This window comes from Malaclemys terrapin, chromosome 3, assembly GCF_027887155.1.
Source record: "Malaclemys terrapin pileata isolate rMalTer1 chromosome 3, rMalTer1.hap1, whole genome shotgun sequence".
In the NCBI taxonomy this organism is placed as follows: Eukaryota; Metazoa; Chordata; order Testudines; family Emydidae; genus Malaclemys; species Malaclemys terrapin.
This window is the reverse complement of record NC_071507.1, coordinates 119,707,284-119,727,786: the sequence shown is the minus strand read 5'-3', so window position 1 is coordinate 119,727,786 and position 20,503 is coordinate 119,707,284. Positions and strand designations below refer to the sequence as shown.

General features: G+C 43.6%; 1 protein-coding gene across 1 annotated transcript in view; it reads left to right on the top strand.

The window, feature by feature from the left end:
* Nucleotides 1-19,274, top strand: part of DCBLD1 (discoidin, CUB and LCCL domain containing 1) — a 73,892-nt gene extending 54,618 nt beyond the window's left edge. Inside the window, exons 8-15 of the mRNA XM_054024131.1 lie at nucleotides 372-587; nucleotides 3,879-4,003; nucleotides 9,319-9,466; nucleotides 9,559-9,675; nucleotides 11,511-11,601; nucleotides 12,928-12,977; nucleotides 14,080-14,199; nucleotides 16,722-19,274. Of these exons, the coding sequence (XP_053880106.1) occupies nucleotides 372-587; nucleotides 3,879-4,003; nucleotides 9,319-9,466; nucleotides 9,559-9,675; nucleotides 11,511-11,601; nucleotides 12,928-12,977; nucleotides 14,080-14,199; nucleotides 16,722-17,242 (1,388 nt within the window). The 3' untranslated portion in view covers nucleotides 17,243-19,274. The remainder of the gene's footprint in view (nucleotides 1-371; nucleotides 588-3,878; nucleotides 4,004-9,318; nucleotides 9,467-9,558; nucleotides 9,676-11,510; nucleotides 11,602-12,927; nucleotides 12,978-14,079; nucleotides 14,200-16,721) is intronic.
* The last annotated feature ends 1,229 nt before the right edge of the window (nucleotides 19,275-20,503 follow it).

Sequence of the window (20,503 nt, the reverse complement as noted above, 5' to 3'; positions counted from 1 at the left end):
ACGCCAGTGTATTATAACTATAGCTTGTGATTGGGCGGGGGGGGAGGGGGGTGGAAGCCAGGAATCATTCAAATGCATGTGGTTGAGAAGCAGCTGCCCTGATGTTGTGATAATATTACATCTGTGGTGCTGGTACATGAATGGAGTTCCACTTTCATTCTCAGGGAGGTGGGACTGAGGCTGGCTGAAGGAGAGGGACCATAGTAATCTGATATTGGATTGCCTGCTGCAAACATTATGCCTAATGGATGGCAGCACAGGAGGGAGAAACAGCAGGGTGGAGAATTATATGAGCTGGTTGTTGTGGGTGGCCTTGCTGGGAAAATGCAAGTTGTCTCTTCCATCTCTCTCTGTATTGGAATTCCTTCTAGGCTGCAATAAATCCTTGAGTTTGGGAGATGGATTCATCCCCAAAAGCCATATTACAGCATCGTCCTCTTGGGAAGAGACCAGTGAAATTGGGGAAAGTGTTCAGTGGTCTCCTGACAAGGCCTGGCTTCAAGTCCAAGGGATTTCATGGGCATCCAACCATAGCAGCCACCGGGAGTGGTTGGAAATAGACTTGGGAGAGAAAAAGAGAATAACTGGTAAGTTACCTACTGAATAACATGGCTGGTTCCCAAGCCTGAGGCTTAAGTTCTTCTTCAAGTGATGTCCCTGTGGATGCTCCATTTTAGGTGTTTGTGCATCCCTGTGCTCTTAATCGGAGACTTATGGTAGCAGTGCCCGGTTGGGTCGCATGGTCCCCATCTCGCGCTGCTTCAGGCAGTTCACTAGCGCTGTGCAACCAACCCTCCCTCAGTTCCTTCTCTACCACCTTTGGCTATGAGTCAGAGCATTCAGCAGCACCTCACAGCTTAGCTAGAATAATATACCCAAGTTAGTTCTAGTTTTATCATATATTGTCAGCCCTTTTTCATTTTTGTCCCCATTTATTTTTCAAAAAAAAAAAAAAAAAAAATCAATCCTAATTTTGTTTTCCTGATTAGAAGTAGGTTTTTGTTGAACCGTTATTGCCAGTTCTCCCCTTAGGGGAGGGTGAAACTCTCCCTTCAGGGGCATGCCCGGTTCTCTGGGCTTTAAATGCTGCCTCACCTTTAGGCTATCGATTCCAGTGTCAGACAGGCACACTCAGTGTGTCCGCTGCCTTGGCGAGACACATGTTCTTCAAAAGTGTCCGCACTGCCATAAGCGTACAGCCAGGATCAGGAAAGCCAAGGACTTGCAGCTAAAGCTGCTCCTAAAGGAGAAGTCCCTCAGGCCAGCATCTGAGCCAGAGGCCAGGATTCCCCCGGGACAGAAGTCCCCTACTGCAGCCTCTTTCAGAAGCACTACTTCTAAGTAATAGATGCCACCATCAATACCGAGTCAATTCTTAAACAAAAGGATTTGGCAGTCTCCTCAATGTCTGAGTCACCTATCCTCAGCACTGACATTACCCTGACTCGCTCAGTACCAAATCACCCTTCTACTCCATCTCACCCAGCTCCCCCTCTTTTGAGCGACAAGGATGATGTCGATGATGGACAGATTTATTCCCACCACTCTTCTCCCATCCGCAGTACGGCAGGACATGTCTCCACACTGCACACAAAGAATCCCAATGGTACGGGTACCCATGGATGGCACCCATGCCACCTCCACCACAGTGGCTGTGTTGGACACAAGGGATGGCGCATCCCACTTACCACCACAAACCTCCCAGGGAGAGCACACCTTCATCACCTGCACTGTCGGTAACAGGACTGTCTCAGCCCCCTGAGGACATTCTAGCAGAACAGGATGAACCCTCTGACCAGGACATTGAACCTACCCTTCACTTTTCTTCTTCTCCTGATGACAGCATCGTGCCCTCTCCCCACCCCCCCAAATGCTAGGGACGACTTTAACAGTTTCAAGACCTCTATAGGAGGGTTGCCAGCTCCTTGAACATCTCTCTAAAAGAAGTTCAGGAAACGCAACACAAGCTTTTTGACATTCAACACACATCTACCTCCTTTAAAGTTGCCCTACCCATGAATAATGCCATCATGGAACTGGTTAGGCAAATTTGGCAGACTCCAGCAACAATTCCACCAACTTATAAGACATCTGACAAAAAATATTATGTGCTATCAAAGGGCACAGAGTTCCTCTTTTCCTATCTCACACCGAATTCCTTGGTTGTGGATGCAGTCAACAAACAGAGTAGACAGCAATTCCTGAGTAGGGAATACAGGAACACAGGTTTGGGCTGAGCTATCTTATATGCCTTCTGACATATCAATTATCTGTAAACATTCACACATTCAGCAGTAGAGCTTGGCTGTTGTGTCCTGATCAACCTGTAAATGGCTCTTTAGGGTCTATTTATGATGAACTCCCTGTATCAATAAATGACTGTCTAAGCCTGGTCACTGAAACAATGGTATGTTCACATGAAAGGCACTCCTGTTGCGAGCTCCTTGCATTGTCTAAAATATATAAATTAGTCACTTGTAAATGGATAAAGACCCTCGTAATGGACCATAATCTGAGAGATCCATTGCCATTTTTGGGTCAGTAATCTTTTAAAATTCCATGGCATGTATTTACATAAAGAGCATCTTGAAAGTTTCCTAACCATTTAATTTAAATCTGTCATGTGAAATCTCTTCCTGCATTGGTGATGGAGTTCTGTTTAAATACGCCTTGCATGTAACAACAGTGATTGGTTGACAGTGTAACCTGGGATTAATCTAAGGTTTAAAGTACACCTTTCACAAAAAACAAGTTCTTTATTTAGGTGGTTACTTAGAGTTAATTAAGAAGGTGAAGCACACATGGAAACGTTACGTTTTAGTTAATACAAATATAATTGAAACCGTAGAAAAATCAATACACGTAAGTAAAATAAGATTAAGTACAGTAATGTGGTTTCCCACATTACTTACAATTTTACATTGTGCATACTTGTAATCTTATGGAGACCATTAGAACCAAAGATAGAAGAAACAGTGGAGCCCACTACAAGAGGAAATTGCTGGGCCAGGCTTCCTGCCTGGCAGCCCATGCCATTATCCCGGTGTCCCAACTAGAGATGGGTTTGACAACCCTTTTTACGCCTTTTTTCATTCCATCCACATACATCTGGGAGCATATATGATCAAGTCTCAGACCCCTATTTATATTTGGTATTCCAGAAGACCAATTTTAGGATTCTGGTTGTTCATATGTGGTATTCTGGTTGACCATAATTACATTTACAACAGTTAACCCAATCATTCATGTCAGTCCCTTTCCTAGTAGTTTTGATATGTTAATGTGGTTAGCTTTTATTGCAAAAAGCCCCTAAGATTTTAGCATATGTTCAGTTGGGTTTATCTGTTTATTACATGATGCACTGCTAAACTATTAAAGGATACGTATTGCTAGATTTTATAACCTTAGGTCAAGCATGTATTATTTCATAACCTTGGTCAAGCACACAATACTCATGCTAACTTATGCCAACTTCTATTAGGTTTCATTCTAAGTCCTTAATGCTTAAAACTATTGCCAAGCCTATTTTTACTACATATGTTTTGGTTCTCCTTCTCCTTACTGGTACAGCTTCAATAGCTTCCATTATTACTTCTATAAACATGCTTAGCAAATGGATTATATTTTACCCAAAACTATAGACTTTCCAAGATCAGGTCAGGGGTCCACAACAGAAGCCATGAAATTCATAGTATACAACTGATTTTCTGCCCCAAACCTGTTGGATTTTTTTGAACTCCAAACTTAGTTTGAAAGGTGAATGAATAGTTTTTAGACAGAACTGTACCCATATTTTAACACACTTCCTTTTTGAGTTGTGTATGAAAATGTTCCTTTTAAAAAAAGCTAACAAAATATGTTTTTTCTTTTGTTACAAGGGATTAGGACTACAGGATCCACTATGCTGAAGTTTAACTTTTATGTAAAGACCTTTATTATGAACTATAAAAATAACAACTCAAAATGGAGAACTTACAAAGGAATCCTAAGCAATGAAGAAAAGGTAAAAGGGGGGGATGGGAACACAAAAGAAAAAATTCTCTAAGATGCTTTGATATTGAAAGATTTTCACTGTCATGAAAGATTAGGCAGTCTTCATCAGTGTAACTGCATCAATGTAATTTACTGGTGCAGTATGTCTGTGGGCTTAGCTACACACAAAAGTTACCCCAGGTTAAGCAAAGGTGCTATTTCAAACCAATATCATTAAACTGGTGCAAAAAGGCTGTTTGGCCACTTTTTGCGTTAGCTCAAGGAATCGATGTAAACTAAACCAAAATACTTGCTCTTAAGCCAAAATGTCCACGCAAGAGTATACACAAGTTTAACTTAAATCGATTTAAAAACTAAAATGAAAGCAGTGCAGATATCTCATGTAAACAAGGCCTACATTAGAGGGTTGCACTGGTGTAATTACATTGAATTTCCTTGTTGGTCTACTCTGAACAAATCCCGAGAGCCTGATCCTGAGTGTACTCTCATTATTTTCAATGGAACATGTGGGAGCTCAGCAAGTTGCAGCACCAGAGCCTAACTGATCATCAGTTCTCATTATGCCCAAAATCTTGCTGTAGGGGGATCTTTACAGACCCTAAAATTCTGAATCGAGAAAGTGGGTTCTTATTATCTCCATGTATCCTGTAGTTTAAATCATTTGGAGAGACATTTTGTTTGCACAATGTGGACTTCCTCAGGATTTTTAGGCCTTGGCTACACTTGCAAGTTCGAACGCATTAAATCAGCCCCGGGCGCCGTAACTCCTGAGGTATCCACATGGCAAGGCACTTAGAATGCCTGGACTCTGCAGCTGGAGCACTCCTGGTAATCCACCTCCACGAGAAGCATAGAGCTTGCTGCGCCCTGGTGTGTCAGTGTGGATGACATGTTGCATTACTGCGCTGTGATTGGCCTCCGGAAACGTTCCATAATACCCTGAAGTCAAGTGGCCACTCTCGTCATTGTTTTGAACTCGACCGCAGGCATGCGGATATCCCCTTTCAAAGCTCCGTTTCTGACAACCCTCATACTTATCTGCTCCGGGACACAAAGCAAATCATTACTGTGGAATGCTCCTGCTACAGAGGCAGGCGTTTGTGTGTGTGTGTGAGAGAGAGGTGGGGGGTGGGAGCTGATGTCAGGTTTCCCCCTTTCCCCTGCTGCTGTTTGAACTTACAAGATAGCATGCTGACACAGCCCCCCATGCTTTGCAAAGCCTTTCTGAAGCACACTGCAGCCACTTGCAGACTGGAGTAGCTACCACAATGCATTGCTCTCTGTGGCGTTGCAAGAGCTGCTAATGTGGACATACTCCACGGTCACAAGGAGCACAGTGGGAACACACAGTAGCGCTTTCCCTGCTGCTGTCTCCAAGGGCTGGTTTAACTCCCGGCACTCTACATCTGCAAGTGTAGTCGTGCCCTTAATATTCTACAGCCTCCGTTTTTTGCCTGCAGTGAAAAATTGGTACAGTAACGGCTCTGAACTATGCAAACTAGATATTTAAAGTTTTCAGGTTTGCAGTATTCCACAATGGTAAAAAGTTTAAAAAAATAGACTTGATTGTTTTTAAATTCCATGTGAATCAAAGTTTCATTACGGTAAACTTCTAACTGGTTCTACATTATGCCATCATTTTAAAAATCTCATAAGAAACTGTTATATATGATCTTAAACAGAATTAACTGAGCCAGGGCTTCAGGTTTATACATTTTTCATTTAAACAAACTAATAAAAAGGTCCACTTGTAGAATGGGCTGACTGATCAGACAGATTTTATAAATACAATGAAGAGAACATAATCAAACAGTTCTTCCTCGAGTAGTGTCCCTATGGGTGCTCCACTCTAGGTGTGCTCATCCCTGTGCAGTTGATCGGAGAACTTAGATAGCAGTGTTCGTTGGGCCCACACCTGCACGCTCTCTCCTCGTACTGCGCCATGAGGCTAGCCAGCAAGTGCGGGCTAACCGTCCTCAGTTCCTTCTCAACTGCCCCTGGCTAGGGACGGAACCTTTAGCTGTCCGTTAGCTGGTTAGCAATCGTTAACTGGCCTTTTCATTTGAAAATCTTTAGCTTTTAAAAACTTTTTAACTTTCTTCTGACTCTTTATTTGGCTGTGCCTAAAAGAAGAAAAGACTTTGTTCTTGTGTTGACCCCCAGCCATGGTGAAGGGTATCCCCAGCTCTCCTGGCTTCAAATGTCGCACTTGCAGTGAGGCGATCCCAGTCATGGACAAGTACTCCCAGTGCATTCACTGCCTTTGTGAGGGCCGACTGAGATCCCACAAGGACAGAGCGCTGCCAGAAAATCATCTCTATGGAGGCGGCTCTCCGACCCCAGCCCTCTGGCGGGCGTGAGCCTTCCCATTAACCTTTGATTTCGAAGGATAGTGGGTCGAAGAAACAGTCCAGGGACCCCTCTCACAAGTCAAAAAGAGAGCAGGAAGTCCCCTCAGCGAGCCCAGGAATAGCCGAAAGCGATCACCATCTCGCTTGGTATCCTCTGTGCTGCCAGCACCAAGATCATCTGACACCCATGCCTCACGGCAACCATCGTTGTCTGGTACCGTTGATAGGACCACGGACTCTTTGGGCACAGGCATTGACTCTTTGGCACAGAGAGAGAATGGCAAACATCCCGGTACGTGAGCTGACGGTACCACCAGTGGCATTGGCCCATCTGGCACTGGAGAGATCAGTATGAGCGAGGTCCCCATCATGTCTTCCCCTTTAGATTGTGCCCCCCAGTATTGGGAGGCATGAGTCGTGTATGCCTGTGGAGATATCCCTGCACATCAATCTCCTTGAGTTGAGAGCGGGCAGGAACACCTGAAGCCATTGTTCCCCACTGTTAACCGGATCACATACAAAAGTAGCCCGCATGTTTTATATCAACCTTCAGGGAGGAGCCAGATCACCCTCCTTATGTACAGAGGCCATGAAACTATGGAACTGGCGCATCTCTCACAACATCACCTTGTCTGCGGCTTACCTCCCAGGCACGCAAAACTCGATAGTGGACAAGCCCAGTCACAAATTTCCATATGACCACGAGTGGGAGATGCACCTATCAGTACTTCACAACTTGTTCACACAGTGCGGAACACCGTCCACAGATCTGTTTGCCACTTACCAGAACAAGAACTGTCTGCAATACTGTCCCAGGGTGGGGATTGTACAGCACTCTCTGGGCAATGCTCTCCTCCCCCCATGGGGAGAGCCTTCTTTACCCCTTCCCTCCATTTCCTCTTCTGCTGAAGGGTCTGCTAAGATAAAGAGGGGACAGAGCTTACATAATTTTGATTGCTCCCAGGTGGCCGCGACAGACCTGGTACCCTTACCTGGATGCAGCTCGTGATGTGTCCACTGATCTCCATTCCGGCCACTTCACACCCTCTCTCTCAGGACAAAGGGTGTACCACACATCCCAACCTGGGGAATCCTCTGCCTCAAAGCATGGATCCTATGTGGTTCCAGCACCTAGAGAGCTCCTGCTCAAAGGAAGCACAGGAGGTTCTACTGCACAGCAGAAAGTCCTCCATACAATGCACCGACCTGCAGAAATGGTCCAGGTTCCAGATTTGGTGCCAGCAAATCTCCCCGGTGTCAGAAACTCTTCCACATATTCTGGAATATTCCTTGACCCTTAAAAAATCAGGGTCATCCCTGAGCTTTCTCAGGGTCCACCTGGCAGCTTTTACAGTATTTCACCAGCCTGTAGAGAGGTACTCAGTACTATTGCACCCGACCACTAAAAGGTTCCTTAAGAGAATAACATATCTCTTCCCTCAACCTCGACTTCCTATCCCCTCATAGGACCTAAACCTAGTGCTGAAAGGACTGACTAGGCCCCACCCTTGGGACCTATGGCCACTTTCTTCACTACCATACCAATCAATGAAAACGGCTTTTCTGATTGTAGTTACCTCCCCTAGAAGAATAGGGGAAATAGCAGCTCTGATGGCGTATCCTCCATACACAGTCTTTTTCCCTAACAAAGGTTACAATTAGGCAGCATCTAAGGTTCATCCCTAAAGTGACCTCTTCATTTCACATGGATCAGTCTATCCACCTTCTACCCCAAGCTTCACCGAGACAATAGGGAGGCCAAACTCCATACCTTAGATGTTAGGAGAGCCCTTGCATTCTACCTCAATACAACAAAGGCCTTCAGGAAATCCCCTAGACTGTTCCTCTCTATGGCGGAAAGGTGTAAAGGCTCAGTGATATCAGCCCAAAGACTCTCCAAGTGGGTCTCGAATTGCATCAGACAGTGCTATCAAATTCGTAACATGACTCCTCCGGACTCGATCTGTATATGTTCCACGAGCTCAATCTCCTCATCTGTCACCTTCCTCAGGAATGTCCCCATCTCGGAGATCTGCAGAGCAGCGACATGGGCCTCAGTCCACACCTTTGCAGAACATTATGTAATCACCAGGGACTCTGCCTCTGATGCCATCTTTGGCTCCACAGTACTGTCATCTGTAACTAACCTGACACCGACGTCCCAGCCCTCCCAGGGGGCACTGCTCAGGAGTCACCTAGAGTGGAGCACCCATAGGGACACTACTTGAAGAAGAAGAAGAAGTTACTCACCTTGTGCAGTAACAATGGTTCGTTGAGATGTGTCCCCTTATGGGTGTTCCACTACCCACCCTTTTCCCCTCTACTTCTGAGTTCTCACTGATTCTGCGGCAGCAAAGGAACTGAGAAGGGTTAGCCAACATGTGCTGGCTAGCCTCATGGCGCAGCATGAGGAGAGACAGCACACGATCGGGCCAAACGGACACTGCTACCAAAGTTCTCCGATGAGCATCACAGGGATGCGGACTCACCTACAGTGAAACACCCATAAGGGGACACACATCTCGAAGAATCATCATTACTGCACAAGGTGAGTAACTTCTTTTTGGTCACTCATTTAGATTTTGCTGAAGAAAAGTAGTACTGTAGTTTACAAAACATTTTTCATGATCTGATTTCAATAAAAAGTTTTGTTTTGCTTTTGATGTAGGAGGTATTGTTAATTCAAACACAGTAGCATGCATTAGCACGGTGCTGATCAGAAGATGAAAATGGCTAGTTTTATTTCTTTGTCCATGCTGAATTAAGCGCAAAATGTGAACTTTAGCAAAAACTGTAAAGTAAATTTCTTTTAAAATTTACTTCTAATAATCCTAAAGTTACAACACAGTTGAAGATATTTTTGAATGAGTTTTAGGTTGACAAGTGTCCCTCTTCACATTTAAGATGTTCTATATTTTTAATAACTCACTCTGAAAACACAGCAATTAAAGAGCTTATGTGCTTTAAATTGCAGGTATTCCAAGGCAACTCTAATTATGGGGACGTAGTACGTAATAATTTTATCCCTCCTATAGTGGCCCGATACGTGCGGATCATTCCACAGACCTGGCATCAAAGAATAGCATTTAAGGTGGAGCTGATTGGTTGTCGAATAATGCAAGGTAAGTGGCAAGCAATACTTCCAGGAGCCCAGTGAAGCAATGGAATCCCAAAACCCACTACAGCTCCGTTGTTTTTCCTTTTCTTTTTGCAGCTAACAACTCATTTACTCACCCAATGTGGCAAAGACCAAGTCAAAGCACAGGTGTAGCGGTTGGAAAAGAAGACAGAACCATCACAGAACCCATCCCATCAGAAGAAACCAGCTTGGGTAACACTAGAACAGTACAGTCTCTCTAAAATGTGCCATCTTTTTAGATGTATATTTCCTGTTCTAACAGACATCTACACTTTGCCAGATCAAATGTTCCCATCTCATCAATGTTCTTTAATAGTTATCTGCAAATGTGAGGGTGAGGATATGAAGCATAGAGAACTTGAAATCCTTAATATTTTTTAAAACATATATATAAGGTTTTAAAAAATATTAAGGATTAAGGATATATATATATCAGGTATTACTGATGTTGATTTTATTTTTTTTAACAAAGAACTTTTCTTCCAAATGTTTTTCAAGTATTTGAATTTAATAGATGTTAACAAAAACAAACCCTAAACTCTTAAATAGTCTGAATAAAAATCATTTCAATCAGGTTTCACTTCCTTGGTTTGTGTGATGTCCTAAATGTACCAGTTTTCTACTTGTCCCTAGAGTCTTTGAGGAAAAGTTGAGTAGACAAGACCTGAATTTCTAATTTAAAAGAAAAATTTTAAAAGTGCAGAAAACACTTAAAAACAATTTTCAGGTTGTCTTTATCTTTGTGCATCTGAGAGAAGCGACGTGGGCATATATTCTTTTTAGTTTGCAGGTCACTCTTAATTTTGACCTGCACTGTCTTGAAACATGGGACTGGCTGTTTTTTGGAATAAAATAAAACCCACTTGTTCTTACAATAGTGGTTTTGCAGAGGATAACCTGCTAGAGACCTTAGGATCCTTGGATTTCCAGAGGTTCTCTCTTTTTCTAATATATATATTAATATCTCTCTCTCACACTCACACTCACACACACTCTCGCTCTCGCTCTAAAGCACCCATTGCTGAAATGTCGGGTTAGTGCTGTACAAAAAGGTATAAATATCCAAACTACATAATCGTAAAGTAGGTCACTGATTCAAAAGACCAACCAGAGCAATACACCTTACATTTCACTAACTATGAATAGAAGTCTAAGTGGGTGCTTGGAATTGAGTAAGATTAATATGAATACATTCTAAGTGAAAAACACTTTTGATGCTATTCCGATAAACCCAAAGGTTGACTGAGATAGAGGCCCTGTGGGAAAAAATAGTATGTGATCATGTAATTAAAGGCTATACCATAATGCATACACATACGGGGGACAAATTAAAATTGCACAGGAAACCTTAATTTTGGCATTTCCTAACATTTGAGTGCTTAATTTTGCAACCTTAATATTCTTATTATATTTCTGTGTGTAATTTCAAAGTTTTTTCAAAAAGCAAACTGAAAAAAACAAATTCTCTCATGTGCTGTCTTGTTGATACCACGTGGTTTATCAGCAGGGATGGAACCTTTAGTTCCACTACACAGGCTTCTGCCACTGACTCTAATGAAGTAACTGATACCAGTGGGCTCAGACAAGCACTTTGCCAGTGGATTTCAAAGATATTTAATGACAACAGAAGATGGAGAGACTCGGGACTCTTCTTCAATCTTTCCCTGTCCTGTCTTTTCCCCACCCCTGGCTCCTTGTCATGGTCCTATTCTCTTTGCCTACCCAGCTCCAGTCTCTGCTCTACAGGTTTCTCATCCCTGTCTCCTTGCCCAGTCAGCTCTAGTCTCCCCCTCCAGTCTATTTCTTTCCCTCCCCTCCCTGAGTTCATCCTATATCAGTTCCTCTCTCCCCACAAAGTTACAAGCAATTAAAAATAGGGTCTTCATAATGGGAAGTGTCAGGCAACCTTAATAGATGGTTTTACCAGCCCAGACTATAATAGGAAAGAATTTACCTTTGGAAGGCTGTATACAGGTATTGAGGAAAACTGTGCCCTTGTTACCTTTAATTTTTTTTTTTTCCTGCAGGGTTAAAACTTACAGCTATAGTTGTCCCGGTCTTAGTAGGGCTGTGTCTGTTCCTGCTCTCTGGGATTTGTATCTGTGCAGCCAAACGAAAGTAAGAGATTTTATTTTTCATCTAAATTAAAACAGCTGTAGTGACAATCAGGGGTTCTCAACTTTTTTCTTTCTGAGCTCCCCCCCCCCCCCCAGTATGCTATAAAAATTCCATAGCTCAGCTATGCCACAACAACTGTTTTTCTGCATATAAAAGCCAGGGCCAGCGTTAATGGGTAGCAAGCCGGGCAGTTGCCCGGGGCCCCATGCCATAGGTGGCCCTGTGAAGCTAAGGGTTTGTCTACACTGGCACTTCACAGTGCTGCAACTTTCTCGCTCAGGGATGTAAAACAACACCCCCCTGAGCGCAGCAAGTTTCAGCGCTGTAATGTGCCAGTGTAGACAGTGCACCAGCACTGGGAGCCGCACCCCTCGTGGAGATGGGTTTTTTTTTTTAGAGCCTTGGGAGAGCTCTCTGCCGTGACTACACCAGCCACGTTAAAGCGCTGCCACAGCAGCGCTTTAATGTTGCCAGTGTAGACTAGCCAAATACAGAGTTAATTAAAATAGCACCCCTTACGCTAGCTCAGATTCCTATATAATTGTTTAATCTGCCTCAGACCTACCTACCCCCCATTTACTGACTAATAACGGAGTCTAGGCTGGTGTAACTTGCACACCTAAGAACCAAAAGAAAGTAGAGTGGAAGCTATTTTAATTGTTATCTTGCCCCCCTCTTATTGGTGGTGTTGCTACATTCTTCTCTGCTGGTTCCTTGATATGTAACTCAGTGGGCCAAATTCAGAGCTGCCATGTAAAGGGGTGTATAAAACACATGTTGGGAAGTAAAGCTTGGCAGCTGTCTCACATGTTGAGAAGGCTGGAAAAAGGTAAATTTCACTCGCTTAGACACCCCCTCGTCTTCCATTAATTTGAGCTCTGCCCAGTGGATACAAATGTTCCTGTCAGCAGATGGAGTTTGGGGCTGGGAACAAAGCTCCCTTTGACATCACCTCCCTATGAAAAGAGCTTGCATCTCCTCAGAATCCAGTACCTAAGCTAGGGTTTCTAACAACTGTGCAAAGAATTCAGGATAGAAATCCTAACACAACCAGGAAGATAACGTCTGAGTTGGCATACAGGGACATGAACTGCTAAGAGATCACCGGTTTCCAGTGTTTTTTGCCAGCTCAAACAGCTGGGGGGAAACAAATGTAACAAGATTCAGCATTCATGTCCCCTACTGTAATAAGTGCTGTTACCCAGAAACTAAGGGGGGATGATTTTCCTCACCTGGTGAACATGATGGTTCTCTCCACTGAAGCTAAGGCATGAAGGTAAAGTGCTGTGAGGGACAAAACCTTACAAACATATTCCTGTCTTACAGGAGAGAGACAAAAGGAGGTGCTTATGGTTCATCTGATGCAGAAAACCCAGGTTAGTGGAGAATCATGCTCTCTCCTTTCTATGGGTTGGTGGGAAGGATTAAACAATTGAACATCAATTGCATCATTTTCCTTTCATTTTAATTCACAGTATCACAAAGGGGTTAGGGAAAATGATACCACTATTAGTGCCACCTGAAAACAGCAGCCATCGCATGGCTTCCACAACAGAAATGCAATTAGCAAGTAAAAGAGAGACTTTGGGTCACAAACTTTAAGAGTGTTCCTACTGGAAAAAAACACCTACCCTCCAGCAAATTGCCCCTTTCCTTTCTCTCTTCTGCAGCACCTGGGGTTAGCCTCTCCCTAAGGAGGCCAAGACATGGTTTTAATGTGGCTTCCTCTGCTGACCCTCTCCCTAATTCCTAAAAAAGCCCAATAATACTGAATTGTGCTTCATTCATCCTATTTGAAGAGAACATTGGCTGGGGGATTTTGCTTTTGGAAGATGTCTGCAAAAACCCTTCTGAAGTAACATCTTTTGTGTCTCAGTTGATTACCTGTCTAGGGTGGGTTTCATTTAGGGTAGGAAATCTGAGTTCAGCTGCTATTTAGTTTCTCTCTAGTGGAGCACCCTCCTCCTCTGCCAATTAGATGGTGAAACATCCAGCTGAAACAGAAGAAAGGAAAAGAAATTCACTTCCCCTCCACTTGTCTCTAAAGCAATCTTGAAACAGACCAACACAGAATACTCCTCTCTCGATAGGTGCCAAAGGATAATACTTATCCCATGAGGGGGGAGGGTCCCAGAGACCAGCCTCCAGCCTAAGCCTGAATATCTATACTGCAAGTTCATAAACCCGATGCCCAGGCCTCGGTCAGCTGCAGGTGTTTTACTGCAGCATAGACATACCTTAAATGTTCAGGTGGACCCCGCTGCTGTGCACTAAAATTTCCCTAGTGCGCTTTAATTTACTCCAGTTTTGAAATAGTGTAATTCAAAGCATCCTAGTTAGTGCACAGTAGCAGGATCCACATGGACACTTAGTGCACAGCAGGCTAGTGCCGGGTAGATTTACATCCCAGCTTGCCGTGAACTAAGTGTTCATATGGACAAGCCCTTAATGTTTTCTATGTTCATTTATTTCTTCTAGGTTGTTGGAAACAGATCAAGCAGCCCTTCGTCAGACATCAGTCAACGGAATTTACCATCAGCTATAATAATGAAAAGGAGACTCCGCAAAAGCTGGATCTAGTCACAAGTGACATGGCAGGTAACAGTTACATCTTTTGAGATGCATTCGCTTTTTTTTTTTCTGGATGTATAGTACATAATGGGGAGAGGGGCAGGCAAATACTATCCGAGCAAAACTCTGGGTGCATCAAGAGTAAACATGTGAGGCAGGACCCAGGAATTAATGTGCCTACCCTTGGGCATTGAACTAGTGAAATGGGAGAATATATTGGGAAAACATACAGGAGATTTCTTAACTCTTTTTAGTTTTGAAATTAAAACTTCCCTCCACAATGTGGAGAGCAATTTGTTTTCTCTTTGTGAAACAGTCATAGTTTAAGTGATACACACGATATACAAACCTGACTAGAATAGACTAGATTGCCATTGCTGATTGGGATTTTCTGTTTTTTTAGTCATGTTTGTACTGAATGTCTTATTTCTTCACAAAAGTTGAGTGACCCGAATAAAGAGTCAGTTCGTCCAACAGTTTGAGCTGTGGCCTAATGCCCAACTGAGCATATTGAGATCTCTGTTCATGTCACTTAGTGCCTGAACCACTGTGGAAGTCAACCTAGTTAAGTAAAACAATGATGTATTAATCTGCTGTGTTAGCTTAGCTGCAGCTCATTGTTTGGACAGAGCAAATTCCAGCCATCAGTCCCTGTTTGCACCCCACAGGGATACTTCATTCCTTCTCTAAGCACCTCTTGTCCCTGCCTGTGTTTTCTCTGTCTGGAAAGGTTAGTGAGCCCAGCCATTTTATGGGATCAGTCAGCACTGCATGGACCTTCCCTGCAAGACTAATTTGCTATCCCCATCATCCCAAAATTCCATCTTGCCTTTGATATCAGTTGTCAGAGAAATGCAGTGAAGACCAAATAAAATAAACTGTGACTAGGGTTTAATTTGAATTCTGTGTGACACTAACATGGATGTATTGGTGCTTGCCGTAACAGGATCCTTCTGAATAAATAATGTTATGTTGGTCTATAAAAAAGAGTTTATATGGGAGGGGTGAGTAAATATTACTTGTGGTTATGTGAGATGATACCCTGCATGGATCCACGCTTTTTGCCTAATGGCCACTACTTTATAGAGGGTTCCAAGCGCTTATGCCATGGGGTGAAAATTTCTAAATTCTGGGGATTTATACAGGCAATGTTTGAGGTTTGGTATTTTATGAATACTGACCTTAAAAGCAAACGGTAAAGCTGAAAAAAGTGAGTTAAGCCCAGGAATATGTGCTGAAGGCACCTCGGTAACCAGCTCGTGGAGGGCATTCGCCTTAGAAATGTTTTTTTAAAATCCCTAATATAATTCTTCGTTGTCAAATTCTCTAGTACTTACTAGTCACTAAAGAAATCCCAGAATGGATCAGGATACTTTATCACATCCTATTAGGAGTTCCATGGAACTAAAGGTGGGAGTAGCGTCAGAGAATGATTTGTTATTTATTTAGTACACCAGTAGTCTCAGCACTGTACGGATAAAGACAAGACCTTCTCTGTCCCAAAGAGTTTACAGTGTAGTTTGAGATGCAAAACAAGAAGTGCCAGAGAATTTCCCCAGAGGACGTAGGGCTGAATTCAGCTCATGTCGGAGATGAAGTGCAAAGCCAAAACAAAAACTGAATTGAACTTCTTAAGGACTACACCAAAACGTGGCAGTCTCGATCAGTGCTGTGTAACAGAGCTGTGCAGGTCAGTTCATCTGCAAAGAGAAGGGGACAGATTTTAGTTTCTTTAGTTTCAGACTAGTGAAAATGTTGCAATTTTCTCTTACTGTTTTTTTTTTTTTTTTTTTTGGTTTGTTTGTTTGTTTGTTTGTTTGTTTTTTAAAGTAATTTTCACCAAGCTAATCCTTTGGCTGGGGCTTTCTTGGATTGGAGTTCCAAACACCCCTGTTGACACTGCAGTTCTCTGATCTTACCTCTGGCTCCTCCATGGGTCATTTGCTGGTTCTGATCCTCTTCCTAATATCCTCCCAGATCTAGGTGACCTGTCCAGTAATCACCTTCCTTGCTGTTCCCATTCTTCCCTTACCTCCAGCTCCAAGCCAATATCACACATTACACACTTCCCTTAACACGTTGGACTCCAACACCTTCCTTCTTTGTTGTTGTCCCATTCAGCTTTCTCCTTCCACTTGCCACTTGACTGTCCTAAGATTCCTTGTTAGTAATGCAGGAACTGGGGGTGGGAGAGGAGGTTAACCATCCTTTAGGCATCGCAGAGAACTTCTCACATGTGAAAAAAATTCCTATCAGGTTGATGCAAGATCCCTTGCCAGACTTATCAAGAAGCCCATATCCTGCTGACACTGAACTTTTATCCTCGCTCTAGAACCATAACTATCTCTGACAAATAACGATTCCTTCACTGAATGAAGGAGGTTGGCACAAACTGAGTTTTCTTACATTCCAAATGAGAATTCCTATCGATAGAGTAGCTGGGTCTCTTAACGTCTTTAAACTCTGCCTCCTGTTACATTATATATGATGAAATCAAAGAAACCAATAGTCTGGCTATATATTTTTGAGCTTTTAATGCTTCTTTCTAGATTATCAGCAGCCTCTCATGATCGGAACTGGGATGGTAACAAGAAAAGGATCCACATTCAGACCAATGGACACAGAGGATGAGGAGAAGAAAGATAGTTCAGTGATCGAGAACCACTATCACTGCCCGCACAGAGCTAGCCGTCATGAATATGCGTTGCCCTTGACCAACCAGGAGCCTGAATATGCCACCCCTATTATAGAGAGGCATCTAGGAAGAGAGAACACTTTTCCCTCTGAAATTGACTACAATGTACCTGTAATTTCTTCTGCTCATAAACATTCCCTTTCTGCTGGCAGTTTCAGTAATTCGGGTAGGACCGATGTCAGGAATGGGGACTATCAAACACCGCAAAGTCTAATCAACTATGATAAACCTAAAGTTAACTGTGTTTTGACCTCAGTGGGCTACAGTACTGACTATCAGAAACCGCAAACTAATTCACTGGTGAATGAGGGTTATTCAACGCCCAGAGACTGCCTAAAACCAATAAACCAGACAGCAATGACAGCACTCTTGTGACTTGCTGAGTTGAGAGATTTGCTGCTCTAGTGAACAATGTTCCTATATAGCTACTGGAATGAATGTATTATAGTTTAAAAGGATCCCACTCCGGCAGCTAGAAGACAAACTCCGCCTGTGTACATAATATTGCAGTTCTGTTGTGTTCTGACACTTGAAGACCAGAGTACACTGATAATCACTGACTATAGCAAGAGAAAATTATCAGTGAAGACTCTGCTTTCTGTAACTGATTTGTAATATGTGCAATTTGTACATAGTTTTTATTTAAGAAAAATAACTGAGTTTCCTTTCATCTGTTTTGTTCTATGTATTTAAATAGTAGGGAAAACAGCTGTTGCAGAAGTTCTTGTACAAAAAATCTTTTGGTCATCTGAACTTTATTTTATCTTCTGTTGTGTTAGCAGTCTTAAACTGTATTCTCCTATGGCTGTGGTGGTTCATTTCCTTTCCCAGGATAGCTGGAAATAAGGCATTTTAATAGTTTTATTCTTGAAGAGCAGAAGAAATAAAACTACTTGAAGCATAAATGTGCACAAGAGGGTGGATGAGCAATTCATTGTGATACTCAAACCAAACTTAGTAGCTACTTTTTTAGCTACTTTTTAGCTACTTTTTTCTTTACATGCTTGAATTTAATTTGATATTAGGATGCAAGATGAGTCTGTCCATGTTATTGTTTATGTTAAAGACAAGTGGAAAAGATTGAAACCAGTCTTGGTTCAAGCAGAGTGTTTTTCATTGTGGTGATCACTGTAGCGTCATCTTTTTTTGGAATATACAAAATCTGTGAATCTGGCTTTTCAAGAAGTGTCTGTAGAGCTAAAATGTGAATTAGGACAATTTACAAGCAGCGTAAGTTTTAAACTTTTCATTGAACTCTTGGATTATTTTTCTTTTAAGTTCAGAGTTTTGCCCCTTCTGTCTGAAATACACCTCTACCCCGATATAACGCGACCTGATATAACACAATATAATTCAGATATAATGCGGTAAAGCAGCGCTCCGGGGGGGGGGCGGGGCTGCGCACTCTGGCAGATCAAAGCAAGTTCGATGTAACGCGGTTTCACCTATAACGCGGTAAGATTTTTTGGCTCCCAAGGACAGTGTTATATCTGGGTAGAGGTGTATTTGCAGACCAGGCAGTGCAATGTGTATGTGGTTTGCTATGACATTTAAAACATCAGCAAAGTTGTTTTCAAATAGTTTTTTTTTTTGCTGGAAAGGTCATCCTGGATTCTTGTTTGGGCACTATACTTGCAATGCATTGTGCACTGGGACCCTTCACCCACCTGGAGCCTCCCTGAAATTAACGGGGCTCCGGGTGGAGGCAGGGACTTTCCATTGCTGTTCTCCCTACAACACTGGGGCCTTGTTTTGTACTGAAAAGCGTATTGTAAAATGTCAAGAAGTCCTATTCTTGTTGGGACGAAGAACAATCATGTATTGAAGGCACAGAGCTGAGAACCAGCAAGTAGATCGCAGTTCTATTAACAGATGTGTGGCCTTGAGCAAATCACTTAGCTTCTCAGGATCTTTAGTTTCCCCATCCATAAAATGGAAACGATATTGACCAGCCTCAAAGGGCTGTAGTGAGGCTAAATTAATTGTTTGCAAAGCGCTTTGAGATCCTCGGGTGGAAGGTGCTATAAAAGTACAAAGTATTATTATTATTTTATTTAAGAACATGCCGTACCTGGTTCTAAAACGAGCTCTTACTAGTTTTCCTGTGCTTGTTTCACTGTGCATGTGCTGTGGACTGTAGTGGTGCAATGTGCTGTGGACTTCTGCTGGTGCTGAACTAAACTGTGGAGTGTGTGTGTTGGTGTGTCTCTCCTGTGCGGAAAAACCAATGTAACTATGTAGCCTTCCCATGTTGCTGTCAGTGCAATTTCTGTGAAATGTATGAAACACTTCAAGTCCTGAAGTAAAACTGCAGCAGCCTATTTGCTACACCACATTGGGTGGTATTGTTTACTTTCTGTTGTTTACATACATGTGTAAATAAAGGACACCAACCTTTGCAACGTTATCAGGCAGGACTGGAGTCTAGCTCTGTTTTATCATCACTTCACACTCCTGCTGTTGCATATCCTGACGGAGGAGAAATTTGACAAACACCCAGAAATAGGTGTTCCTTACCGTGTGGAAAAGTAACAGTTGTGCTGCTAATGTGACTATACAGTCCTTGCTAAATAAATTCTCATCACTCCACCTCATTTAGTCTCTTTGACCCGTAACTTTTGGGGCGGGGAAGAGAGCCAAGGAAGAAACTAAGACTAAACTCCATGCTGGATTTATGAGTAAGGGATGAGGATACCCTCCTCATGAGCATGATACCAATACTCCACTCACCCACCCACCCACCCAATTAGTTCGACTTGTTACTCTGCAAACAAGCAAAGGCTTGTACACACTCCCACTTACATCGCTCAAGGGGGTGAATAAGCGCCTTGAGTGATGTAAGTTACACCGACCTAAGCACCTGGTGTGGGCAGCGCTATGTTGGTGGGAGAGCCTCTCAGGGAGTTGGTTTTGTTATCCTGACGGGAGATCTCTCTCCCATTAGTAGGGCCCTACCAATTTCACAGACCATGAAATAAGATCTCCCCAAAATCAGCCGGGCTGGGGAAGGATGGGACTTGTCCTTCCCGACACAGCTGTTGTTGGAGGGAGATCAGACCCACCTCCACAGACAGCACAGGAGTGAGGGTGTACCATCGGTGCTTCTGTGCTGCAGCAGCCCCAGCCCTGGGCTCTGGGCTTCCGCCCCCCGTGGCTCTTCTCGGAGCTCAGGGTGCCAGGGCTGGGGGCTGCTGCTGCCCCTGCTGCGGCTCCGGGCTGCTGCTCCTTCCCCCCACCCCACACACACAGTGGCTCCGGCTAGGGGCCACCAGGGCTCGGGGCTTCCAGCCCCAGCAGTTCCTGCCCAGCTTGAGGCTGCCTCCCGTGGCTCCTGCCTGGGGTCTGGGCGCTCGAGCTCCGGGGCTTCTGCTCCCCCCCCCTCCTCCCCCTGTGGCTCCTGCCGGGGCTCAGGGCACCCAAGCTCAGGGCTTCAGCCCCCGCAGCGCCTGCTGGGGCTCAGAGCTTCCACCCTGTATCTTCAGCCAGGGCTGGGTCACCCATTTTTCAAATTGCGTTAATCCACCATTGGCCTTGACTAGCAGCTAGGAGCCCCCGATTCAGGTGCTCCCAGCAGCACTGGGGAGATCGGACCTACCTCCACCTCTGGGAGTCTTCCTGTTCTACACCCCCGCTCCC